Source organism: Diceros bicornis, chromosome 12 (genome assembly GCF_020826845.1).
Source record: "Diceros bicornis minor isolate mBicDic1 chromosome 12, mDicBic1.mat.cur, whole genome shotgun sequence".
NCBI classification, from domain to species: domain Eukaryota; kingdom Metazoa; phylum Chordata; class Mammalia; order Perissodactyla; family Rhinocerotidae; genus Diceros; species Diceros bicornis.
Window position 1 is genome coordinate 57,413,265 of NC_080751.1, and position 12,723 is coordinate 57,425,987.

General features: G+C 51.2%; 1 protein-coding gene across 7 annotated transcripts in view; it reads right to left on the reverse strand.

Moving 5' to 3' along the window:
• EFR3B (EFR3 homolog B) overlaps positions 1-12,723 on the reverse strand; it is an 87,296-nt gene that overhangs the window by 15,012 nt on the left and 59,561 nt on the right. For 5 of the 7 annotated variants that reach the window (XM_058551663.1, XM_058551661.1, XM_058551668.1 and 2 more), the window contains 8 exons: positions 10,558-10,679; positions 6,170-6,319; positions 4,776-4,910; positions 4,220-4,298; positions 3,309-3,444; positions 2,885-3,046; positions 1,940-2,051; positions 1,496-1,547 (listed from right to left, as the gene is read on the reverse strand). In XM_058551663.1, coding sequence (XP_058407646.1) covers positions 1,496-1,547; positions 1,940-2,051; positions 2,885-3,046; positions 3,309-3,444; positions 4,220-4,298; positions 4,776-4,910; positions 6,170-6,319; positions 10,558-10,679 — 948 coding nt within the window. The remainder of the gene's footprint in view (positions 1-1,495; positions 1,548-1,939; positions 2,052-2,884; positions 3,047-3,308; positions 3,445-4,219; positions 4,299-4,775; positions 4,911-6,169; positions 6,320-10,557; positions 10,680-12,723) is intronic. The other 2 variants (XM_058551666.1, XM_058551664.1) reach the window with 2 other exon arrangements.

The following is a 12,723-nucleotide window of genomic DNA, read 5'->3' on the forward strand; positions in this document are numbered from 1 at the left end:
GGAGCCAGGGAGCCTCTCAACCCAATGTTCCAGCCCATCAGGGCACAAATGAACAGCACTCACTGTGAACACAAGGCTTCATTAAGAGTATGGACAGTCACAAAGAAATGGAGAGACAGCGGAAGAACTTACAGCCGGGCTGAGGAATCGGAACCACACACGTGGCAACAACCCAAGAGCACACACAGCATTTGGTTACATCTCTTCTGGCATGGTCATAATGGGGGTCTTCTGATCCAGGCCAGTAGGCATAAAGAGACACATCGTATGTGATGTTGTCAAAGCAGTCAAAAGCAGCAAAACATATTTACTGTTAAGTCCGTATTGCCAAACAATGCCTTTGATGATTCAGCAGGCCCTTGAGGATCTAGCAGAGCCTGGTAGCATCAATAGTAAATATCAACGTTCACTGAAGGAGGATGTATCTGAGTGCGTCCCAAACTGTCACCTTGTTAAGATGCCGCATACAAATTAATGAGGATAAACTCAGCAAAGAAATGGCAGGAGTACATAGACCAAGGAGGTACCCAGATGTGGGCAGTGTCAGCACCAAAAGCCTTTATGAAAATAGAGAGACATGAAAGGCGTGGGCTGGGGAAGGGAAGAGAAGACATGAGTGGGAGTGGGGGCTGTGCAGATTGGCATGACTGAGACAGGGGCCGAGGGGTGAATGGGGGCTCTAGGGAGGGAAACGGGATTAGGGACCTTCCAACTTCAGTCTGAGAACTTTGAAATCTGGATGGATGTAAATTGGAAACTAAGATCTACTCTTTAACAAGAAGCACCACATGGGGAACAGCACTTCTAGAAAATTCTTCCTGTGGTTGTATTTATGATAGGTGAGGAGAAATGGAGATAAGAGCAACTACGAGAATAGTTTAGTTGTGAGAAGTCCAGAGTTTAGGCCAGGGCTGCGCATAAGAATACCTGGGGGGTTTGTTACAAATACAGATTCCAGGACCCCACTCAGATGATGGCTCAAAATCTCTAGGGAATCTATGTATTTTAAGAGTTGGTCGTGGGACTGGCGTTTGAGAACAATGAATCTAGGCTCCAGGGACAGCTGAGAAGATGTAAAGAAGAGGAATGTAAAACACTGATGCAGGGAAAGATGGTGGCTGGGGGACTGAGGTGGGCACAAGTGCCAAGTAGGAAACAGGGAGGTACATGGAGGGAAAAGGGCAGGAGCCAATAGACCACATCTCAATACACAGATGATGTTTGAGTGACAAGGCTATCAGCAGCTGATAAGGAACCTTTGTGAAAATTAGAAACAGATGCCCTGCCTGCTCTGGATGACCCAGCTCTGCGGGTGCCCAGCCTGGCTAGTGAGCGGAACACAGGCTGGATTTCAGCCCCCTACTCACCCCTTTGGCTGGGCATAGTTGTGCAGTGTGCAACCTGCACGACTGTATGTGGTAGCCTTCTCTCTCGGTCCCTTGGAAGGAGCTGCCTCTTGGAGAGGCAGAGCAGGAATGGGGCAGGAGAGACTCACCTGCAGGAGGGACTTCAGCAGCATAATCTGGGTCAGCCGGTTCCTATTCTCCCTGTAGAGCAGAGACACAAATGCTCAGGAGGGTGAAAAGGGCAGAGACGCCACACTTGTCAGCCCATTTCTCCTTCATGGTTAGATTCTCCATGAGGCTTATCTTGTTGGGTTATCTAGACAGAGACTTCCAGAGCCAGGATGCAGACCAGGGAATTAATGGCTCCCCTCACGGTGGGAGAAGTTATTGGTGGGGCAGCCTGAGGAATTGTTGTGGGATCCATGAGCCCCACCGAAGGCTGCTGAGGGAATTGAAAGTAGAATGAGAGGAGTGAGGACAGAACCAGGGAAGTTAAGGAGGAGAAGGGAGAGAGCTGAAAAATATGGGGAAGGGAAGCTGGGGTGGAATCTGGGCTGGGAGAGAAGAGGGGGCGGTAGGCACAGTGGACTCACCCCGTCCTCCCCGTCTCCATGGGGTGATGCAGGGAAGGCAGTGGCACCTTGCTCATGATGAAGAGTATCACCTCTGAGCGCTGATAAATGGGCAATGTGCTGGCAAAGGAGCCTGCAGGGGAGAGGGAGGGCCCAGGTGAGGCCAAGGGCTGCTGGGGTCTCTCAGCTCAGCCCTTCAGCGGAGCAAACTACTGCGGAGAGTGCAGGCTTCTTCTCTAGGGAGACAGTTAAGAAGCAGAGGGAGAAACCTAGAGGACTCTCCAGGCTCCGCTTCCCTCACTGGTTACTCCTGAGGCTGTGGTTAGGTCTCTGGATGGAGAATGCAGGGCCCTGTGGCGAGGGCAGCAGCCCCGTGCCCCTCTAGGATCTTTCAGCACTGCTCTGCGGGTGTAAGTCACACCTCCGTGAACCCCAGTGGCTTCCTCTGTGAACTGGGGATCCTTCCTGCCCTGCCTCCTTCTCAGAGCTGAGGGGAAGCCCGAACGGCTGGGACAGGATGGCTCTGAAAGTGATGAGCCCCAACATGCTTGTGAGTGGCTTTATCCTTCTCGTCCACGTCCATGTGCCTATTCATTTTCTCCACGGCTTTCTCCCTCTTTCCTTCCTTTTCTCTTCCTCACTCCCCACCTCCCCTCCAATCGCTCAAAGGTGGAAGCATCAGGCAGGCCTGATGGGGACTAGGGTGTAGGAAGAGTTTGCCTCTCTTAGACTTGGATCTGAAGTCCAGGCTGACAAACCCACGGAGATTGTTCTGAGCTCTCACTCAGGCCCCACCCAGGCCAGTCCGTGAGCGGTGCGGGCCGTGGTCTGACTCCATTTCCCCCAAGTCCGTGAATAACACGATATAAGCCAATGACAATCCTACAAGCCCCTGGACTGGCGTCCTTGTGGGGGCCGTCCCCCCATCCCCCGCCCCGGCCGGGCCCCGCCCCTCCCTGGGCCCACCTATGGTCTTGATGACGGCCTCCTGGAACATGCGCTCTTCGTGCTCCTTGATGATCTTGGTGCCCAGGCTGATGGCCCCGTCGTAGCTCCCGGTCAGGGCGTAGTCGATGCTGAGCCGCAGCTGCCTCAGCAGGGTGTTGAACATCTCCAGCACCGTGGGCCCTGAGCGCAGCGGGGTGGGAGACCCGAAATCCAGGGCTGGCACCCCTCGTCCATTCTTCCCTGCCCTGCGTCGCCCCGCAAGCCCAGGCCCACTTCCAGCCAGGGGCTTCCTCTGCCCCGACCTTCCCGACCGATTTCTCCTCCCGACACCTCGGGACAAAGGTCCCTTGTCCTTTCCTGGAAGAGGAGGCAGCCTCCTGCTTAGGGCAGTTCTTTGCCCTGGGGGGTTCCAGCCTCGCTCCTTCCCTCAGGGCCCCCTTACCCACAGAGCCGGTGGCGGCGATGACGGCAGCTTCCGACAGGACCTCCACGATGCCCGCCCGCACCGTGGCCGCACTGCGGCTGTTGGCGTCCAGGTGGCTCAGGAGCTGCTGGATAACCAGGTGGGAGTGCTGCGGCTGGGGGGAGGAAGATGTGCTGGTCCCCAAACAGCAACCCCCACATGGCCTCGAAGCAAGGGCAGCCCTCAACTGAGACCCAAAGCCCGGGGCGGGGAGAGGTGGGGAGGGGACGGGGACGAAAGTGAGGTCCAAGGCCAGCGGGCACTGGAGAGGGCGCCCAGACACCCCGGTTCCTTTTCCTGAGCCCCGCCCCCTTTGGTCCAACAAGGAGTAGAGCCAAATCCCACGAAGATCTTGATTTCCACATTTTCCTGGACTCTTTCACTTCAAATGGGTCGAAAGTCAATTTTAAAAGATTGTCTTCCTTTTCATTTTTTCCCAGCTTCCAGGTCTTATTGGTAAGGGCCACGAGAAGCCACATGGTTGAGTCCAGGGCGGCTCAAAGTGTGGCCCGTGGTCTGGTGCCAATTCAAGATCTGTCTGATACCCATTTACATTGAGGTAAGTATGGAAATTGAGAGTCGGTGTTTAGTAAGCAATTTGACAATGCCATGGCAGCCAAGCGTGGTCTGTGGTTTGTGTTTTGCATGAGTTTTTCATTTACTTTTTCTAGGAATTCTTTTTAATTGTGTTTTATAAAGTATTGGTCTGTGACATATTGGAAATAAAACTAAACTGGTCCTCCACCGGCAGGTTAAGCAGCACTGGTTTAGAAAACTAGGGGCTTAGGAGAAGTCACCGAGGACAGCTGGCTTTCTCCGTAAGTGCACTGGCCTGCTCCTGGAGGTGTCCTTGGCCAGGGGCACAAGCTGAACCAGGGGAGCCACTGTACCTGAATTGAGTACATGATGATCTTAAAGCAGCGGATGGCGAACACCTTGGGTTCCCAGAGAGAATGGTTATCCAGATGGCTGTGAGGGAGAAAATATGGGGGAATGGCTGTGAAATGCAAAGTGATGTTAGGGAGGAGAGAGAGGCTTGGTGGAGAATGACAGCTCCCGAGAGACCCAGCCCCTCGCATGGCTCCCAGGTCAGCGAGGAGGGGCTTACAGGTGCAGCCGAGAGGAGGGAAGCATGAGGGACCCAGGGCAGTCCCAGCCCTGGGGTTGGAGGGAGGTCAAGGAACAGGGCTCTGTAGCTGTGGACTCAGGAATGAATCGGGCACCTTCCTTCAGCTTCGGGGGCTCTCTATCAACTCCTCTCCTGAACACTGCACTTGGCCATGTGTGGTAGCTTTTGTTGTCATAATGCAGGGAACACAGGCACAGAGAAGGGATCGACTTGGCCTCAGCCCCACAACCGTAACACCTCCTTCCCTTCGGAGTCAGCAAGGAGATGCCGGGACCTGAGACAGTTCAAAGCTGAAGGCTGTGGGCGGGGACACTCACATGAGAACAGGCTTGATGGCGTTTTTGATGTTGCCAAAGGCAGCCCGGCCCAGCAGTTCCCGAAGGCACCTCTCAGCCAGCTCTGCTGGGTTCTCCTTTTCCTTCTCTGGCGCTTGGAGGGGTGAGGGAGAGCGGCTGTGGAAACACACAGCCATGTGGTGAAGGACGGAATGCAAAGCTGGGAGTCAGGCTTTATGAACACCTGGGTTTCTGCGCTTCATTCATGCAAATGGTGACAGTAGGACAGGCAGGAATTTGCAGTAGGCTGCACTAGGTCACAGGGGAGACATCCCTGTGAAGAAGCCCAGAGCAGAGGAAGATTGTGGGAGAAGGGATAAAGTGCTTTTTCTGGAAATCTGTAAGGATGGACCTGATGTGTCTCTGTGGGAAGCCCCAAGGGCCTGGTGGGGGACAGACCATGAGTGTCTCCATGGCCCCAAGGCTTTGGAAGAAAAGAGATGGGATAGAAAGAGTGGAAGGCAGACGAAGTAGCAGAAAGCAAAAGAAAGTGGGAGAGAGGAGGGAGAGGAAAAAGAGAGAGAGAAAAAGGAAAGGCACGGTGGTGGGCTCAGGTCTGACTCAGGTACCACTGAGTCACAGGGAGTGGGCCCAGAGCTGGACAGAAGAAGGAGCCCAGGACTCCCAGCCCTGAGACCACCATAGACTATCCCCTGAGCTTGTCAGTAGGTGCTATTCCAGGAACAGCCACCAGAGGGCACACTTACCTACCCCCCCCCCCCCCCCCCCAATCTGGAGCAGCACAGGCTCAACCCACAGAAAGTGGAGAACCGAGCGTCTGCAACCAGCGTCCTGCACAGTCAAGGTGGACAGCAACATGAACCTTTCCCTCCATCCTGGGAAGAGCGAGGGGCAGAATCCCACGTCTAGGGAGCTCCCAGATTAAAACCCAATGTCTACAACTTGTGTCAAGTGGCTGCTGGCTGATCAAGCAGGCATGTTTCAAGGGCCTGAAATACCATTAGGAAGTGAGGGAGGAAGGAAGGTCAGGGAGGGAAAGTCCTCAGTGACTGGAACCACAAAAGGCATTTTAAAACTTCCTTGGCCTGCTGCTTCCAGAGGGACAGAGGTAAGCCGACCCCTGGTTCTTTGTGTTCTTACCAGCACACACTTAGCCCCAGAGAGCCCAGCACCCCTACTGTCCTTCCTCCATGAACGCAGACCTTCAGGGGCACAGCGGGCTGGCAGAAGTCCAGACCCAAGGCTCCTAGGGAGCCAGCCTTGGACTCACTGCAGAACAAGCCATGAAAGCCAAGATCTCTGGCCTTGGAGCTGCGTTTTGCCAACCAGCCCCAGCCATGTGGTTCCCAAGCAGTGGGGGAAGGCAGCCTGGGAGGGCTGCAGGTGTCTGCTGTCCGAGCTCCCCCCTCCGTTACCTCTCTGCCTCCTCCACGTGCTGCAAGTTGAAAAGCAGTGATGGGACGATCTTGTCCATGTGCTGCGGGTCCCAGATATTGGCCTGCAGTTCGTCATTCACCGTCTTCCTCACCACCCCCTGCAGACCTTTGATGCCCGACATTCGGATTCTGTAAGGCAAAGGGCGAAATGGGGCCATGATGTCCTCAGGCCCTGAGAGGTCCAGCTGCTGTGGCGAGGAGAGGAGCCTGGTGCCGGGGCTAGGGATGCATTCGTCCACCACAAGGCAGATGGAGCCCACCGTCTACTCTTCACATGAGCTGGCCTCCAGGCCGGCCGGCTCCTTGTGCGGCTGGATGTGAGCACAGGAAGCCGTGTCTTCTGGCTGGAGTCAGAGATTCCCGGACTTCCCTTGCCCCAGTGCCACCTGGGCTTCATCCCTAGGGTGCCAGTTGTTCCAGGCCCCTCCTCTTTAGTACCCAGCTGGGTTTGTTCCAGCTTGAGCCCGAGATATAAAAGCTCAAAATGCTGCCAAGAACTGGTGAGGCAGCATCCAGGGCTATGAGCAATTTACAGAAGGAGGGCATCTGGAAGGAGAGGTACAGAGCTGACAGGCTCTCCGGGCACAAAGGGGTTTCGGCTGGGGCTAAGCTGGCTGAGAAACCAGATGGGAAACGGAGTAACAGCACAGAGCAGACCCTTTCACACCCCCTGTGTTCCCACTGTGCTAATCCAAGGTCTCTGCAGGAGGGGGGCCTCTTTACTGGACATGTATTTCAGCCTGAAGTTCCTTCTTTTCTGTTTTTAATCAAACTTTTTTTCTGATTATAAAATAATACATAATACTTATAGAAAAGTGTCAAGAAGATTTAGCCCTACCATCACCAAAGATAACCATTACTGGCATTTTGGTGTTTCCTTTCTTCTGTGCATAATATGTAACAGAATTAAGAACCTATGCATATGTAATTTATTTTGGTTTTTTTCCCCCACAACATTCTATCATAAGCATTTTCCTATATCATTAAATCTTCATAAACATGCATGATGTACTGTCATAAGAACTTTCTAAACTAGTCTCCTATTGGTCATTTAAGTTGTTTCTAAATTTTTTGCTACTATAATAATGCTATGATGGACGTCACCCTATAAAATATTTGATTTCATTTCAAGTCATTCCACGAGTGGAATCAAAAGGTAGGAGACGAAAGGCTCCCAGCATTGCCAAATTACTCTCCCCGCGCCCAGTGCACAGGCCGCCGGAGAATGCCATTCTCACGGTTCCTGCATCAGCACTGGGGATCTCATTTTAAACATCTGTTCTAATTTTATGGCTCAGAAGGATCCTCACATCTTGTAGCTATTTCAATTCCTGTCCTTTTGATGATTGTTGGAGCTGAGCAGTCTTTCTAAATATTTAGTTGCCATTTGTATTTTCAGCTTCAGTTTTAAGTGTGGTTACCAGGGTAACCCTGGGCCTCACTTGGTGACCGAAACTGGGTGGTGGGAGACGCCTAACAGCACCAGGATACCCTGGCCCAGGACCGTTTAGGGCTGGGACAATGGGCCAGGATTCCCTGGGGAAATACTCAGCTGCTCTGGTCCTGACCCCTGGTCAAGCCCCTGAGCCAGAGGCTGTCCAGACTTGAGCACGAAGTACCTGGAACACTGTTCCACTCACTATTCTTGGCTCCAGGTTAAAAGGCACTCCCTAATGCACAATAGAAATATATTCCAACACACTGGACTCACATGTCCCACCCAAGAGACCCTGGCTGGCAAGAAACCAGGCCCAGGGGGTGGGAAATTTTCTACCCAGGGCTTCTTTAGGTGTAGATGTGAATTGAGTATTCCTCATTCCTTCCATCTCCCCAGACTACCTTCCACATACGTACACATTTCATTGTAGAGCTGACTGACCCTTTCAAAATAAATTCTGAAAGATCAGGCCTGGGGAGAGGCCTGCTCCTCTAACTGCTGCTTGTAACGGGCTCAGTGGAGGCCTAAACATGTGCAAGTGACCTGGGAAGTCTCTGAACCCCAGGGGACTGCGCACACACACACACACACACACACACACACAAACATGCACACACTCCTATTTATAAGACCCAAGAGTAGTTCTTGGAAAGAGGCTCTGAGCTCTGCAAAGGCTGTGAATGAACAATGGGGAGATCTCAGGGCAAAGGGGAGCAGGGAGGTTCTGGAAGAGAGACACAACAAGAGGAAGGCTGACTGAGGAAGAGACTCCTCTCACCCCGGCACCCCGGCAGGCCTTCCTTTCATGGACGGCAAGTGCCAGTCGTGGGGCTAACAGCACCGCCCGGCTGAGCAAACCTCAGCAAACCTCCTCCCGACGTACACTTGCGACGCTGTCAGAACGCAGTCCGACCATGCCTGCTTCGGCACTTCTCTGCCTCCCACTGTGGACTCTGTGCGTGTATGTGTGTGTGTGACTGTGCAGGTGTGATTTTGTGTGTATGTGTAGCAGCACGAGGAGTGTCCTCTCTGCTCCCCCTCCTGAAGGCTTAGCACTGCCTGAGTCCTCAGCACCTGTTACAGCCACACCTGGTTACAGACCTGCACCTTCCCCAACACCTGCTTCTGGACGGGCCCCAACTGCTCCAGCCCCTCTGTCTCTTCAGAGCCATTTTGGAGTGAGGTGGCTACTGTGGGAGCCACTGCTGGGGAGAGGACAAGGGGCTCCTTCCTCCTGTGGCCCCCAGTGCCCTCATCAGAGGCACTGGGGCAGCAGAGCCCCAGGGAGCCCATGACTGGTTCAGGGGATGGGATACTGGGGAGGCCGGGACACTGCCGACCAGTCACACGGACATCTGCCCCAGAGTCGTTCCACAGGCTGGGGACATTTGGGAACCGGTAACCTGGGGGATGGAGGGATCACTTCCTGTTCCTCCAACCCAGACCATCAGCTGCGGCGAGCAAGCTGTTGTTAGGGGCACACAGGGCTCCCTGACTCTGCTGTTGCACAAAACGTGGCACTCAGGGCCCCTCTGAGGTGCTGATGTGATGAAGGAAGGAGCCATCAGCTGAGTTCCGGAACAAACCAGTGGAGGACGGGTCAACAGTGGGCACACTGGCCATACGACAGCTTCAGCCCCAGCCTCTTCCTCCTCCAACTCCTCTCGCAGCTCTGGTTGGTATGGAGAGCTTCGCCCTCCTCTCGTCTCCTTCCGTCCTTCCTTTTTTCCTTTGAACACACTCTCTGGTTTCATATGGCCTCCCCAAGTTGATAACACACTCCTTGCAGGCAGGGACCTACTTCTAATCCTTTCGCACCTTATAGTTCCAAGGACCATGCTGGGCACAAACTCCTATTTACTGCCTCCTCACCTACTTACTGCTTCGTCAGTCCGGCACCGGGCGTCTGGCTTCATCTGTGTCAGCAGATGTTTGTGTACATTTCTTTGTGATTTTATTTGAGGGGTTTTATTTCTACGTCGATGAGTGTATTTCTGTGAGTTAAGTATTTTTATAAGTTTGAGTATGTGTGTAAAGGTGTATTCTGTAATTCAAGATGTCTATCTGAAAGCATTTATTCATTAATTCATTCATTTAACAAATATTTATTGAGTGCCTACTCTCTCCAGGCACTGTTTTAGCTCCGTTTAGCATAGTGGACAAGATGATGATTCCTGCCCTCACAGAGCTTACATTCTAGTGGGGAGAGACGACAATGAATAAGAAACATAGTAAGTAAATTACGAAACGTGGTTGAAGGGAATGAGTGCTATGGGGGGAAAAACAGAGCAGGGAGAGGGAGGTGGGGTGTGGGTGTGTGGGAATGTTCAGGAGAAGGCATCGTTGACAAGCGGACATTTGAGCAAAGGCTTGAAGGAGGTGAAGAAGTGAGCTATGCAGATCCACGGAGGAAGCATTCCAGGCACAGGAAGAGACCATGCAAAAGCCCTGTGGCAGGAATGATCCTGGCGTGTTTGTGGAGCTGCAAGGAGGCCTGTGTGGCTGGAGGGGAATGAGTAGGGGGAGATGAAGTCAGGAGGGCAGCAGGGATCAGCCAATGTGAGAACTTTGGCTTTTTATTGGTGGGTGTATATTTTGATGGATATGGTGAGTGGGTGTGTTTCTGGGGTGTATAAATGCATGTACTTCGGGAGAAAAGAGAGCATGGGTGTGTGTGGCTTTCAAATTCGGCTCACAGGACCATTACCTTACACCTCGCCCTGTTTTCTGCCTCCAGAGGCTCTTCCTTTAGAAAGCACATGTGGGAGCCTCACCTAAGTCCCACCAGGTGTTCTTTCCGCCCCAGCAACGTCAAAGCAGAGGTAAATGCCAACGGAATCAGACATGCAACGTGGGCTGGGAGCTCCATAAGACCCATGGATGCTTCTGTCATTAGCTGCGCAGCCCCCTCACCTTCCCCTAGACTCACTTAGTCTTGATTTCCAAGTCATCGTGGCCAGAGTGGCACATTTCACTGAAGCGGGACACAAAGAAGTCATAGCTCCGATGGTAGGATGGGGTGTCCTCCTCAATGTTGGCGAACTTCACAAACTATCCGGGGGGAGAGAGAGAAACGCATATGAGAGGTGACTCGCTGTGCTCCTCACCTTTGGGCTCTGGGACTTGGTGTCCCCAGATCCCCTGCCATAGCAAAGCCACGGGACATACACATCCTAGCCACGCATCCCAGGACCCAGCTCTGGTCCGCCTCCCAGAGCACACTCAGGAGATCTGAGTTCCAAATCCTGCTCATCTTTCCTGTCTACACAGACTGGACCCCATGGGCCTTCTCAGCCCTTCCTGCTGGGTGCGCAGAGGATGGAAGGGATGAGAAAATGAAGGGGACTCACGGAAGCCCTGCTCCCTTTCACATCCAGAGCTGCACCAAACACACACAGGCTGACAGGCTGTTAGGAAAACACGGAAATTGAGGGAAAGCCAAGGGCAGAGCATATAGCACCACCCTAGAATGCATTCTGGAAAACCAGAACAAATGTGAAATTTAAGAATGTAATTACGTTTTATTCTTAAAAATTTGAGTAAATTTTTCATGTTTGCCATTTCAGTTCAGTAAGTCTTGCTCAGCATTCTCAGCTGCTGGATTCCTTCTGTCGTCACTATGCTGCCCATTTACAATTCTCAATGGGGGCTTAATTTCAACTGAGTCCCACAGAGAAGCAAGAATCACCGACTAAGTGGAGTTAAATTACTAAAAGTGAAATATAATTCTCATAGGTTATTTTGTTTAATGTTATAAATTTAGTACTACAAACAACTCTAAAAAGATTAGACTTACTATAAAATCTATTCTCCACTACTCTGCCTTATATTATTATTTAATTTTTATAAAACATTTGTTGGCTCAGAAAGGATATACTATATTTCTAAAATTATCTCGTTAGTGCACACTCATAATATTCAGTATCAATTGTCAATCTATTTCCCTATTTATTTAAAAATTGTTAATAACTTTTTCTGAATGAAAATTAGCAACTACCACAAACATCATTAATTATTATAGTGGTTTATTCTTGCAATGATAAATATACATTTATTTTCTGCTGACTAATAGAATCTCGACATGCAAAGCAGATAAAAGAGATCTTTCCTTCCAAGTTACATCTAAAATGCATACATATATTTGGAATCAAATATTCTGATATTAGCAATAAATTCAAATGACATTGCTTGCCTTATTGATGTGGTTATGCAGAAGCGGCACAGTGGCAATCCATGTGATCACAGGATCATTGATTAGTTGTGAGTTCAGGAGTTCCAGAAACAACGATAAAGTCGGCCTTTGGCTATGTGAACTTCCTAAGCCCCCAAAGGCTAGAACACAGACTTAGGCTGAAGCGAAGTTTGGCTGAAGCTAAATTTGGGTGCACTGCTTCTCCCGACCACCGACAGAATGTTCCCCGGCTGCACTCCCCACAGCTGAAGCCTGGCTTGGTCGGGGTGCCTGTCCACTCAAAGGGGACAGTCAGCAAAAGGGGTTCTAACTGCAGATCTATCTGTAACTGGCGGTGTGACCTTTGAGGTTTACCTTCTCTTATGTTTTGGTTTTCCCATGTGTGAAATAAGCGGCCCAGTCTTCACTCATTAAGGTTCTTAATTTTTTAACTTATACTGTATCTACTTCAAATATGATGAGGCAGCTTAAAATAAGACTACTTGTATGTATGCAAGAGTGCACGTATTTTAGAATAATTAAAACAAGACTAAAAAGAATGAGGCTAGTAGTTAAGAGGGAGAAACAGTCAAAGACTGTCCCTCACATTTAGTGACTGCGCAGACTCAAATGTGTCAGGAGAATGATGCCCAAACTTCACGTTCGCTGGCTTGTGAGTTTGCGGGCTAACAGCAATGAATGTTTAGAAGCTTCTGTAAGTCAGACACTATCCCAAGCATTTTACATACATCATCTCTTTTATGTCTTAAAATGACTCTAAGTTAGAGAGATTTTATTATGCTCATTGTACAGACAAAGAGACAGAGACCCATAAATGTGAAGTAATTGCCCAGGGTCCTGCAGGAGTAACCCAGGTCTCAACTGTCTGGGCCTCCACTGCAGGGCTCTGCGCGGGAGCTGTGC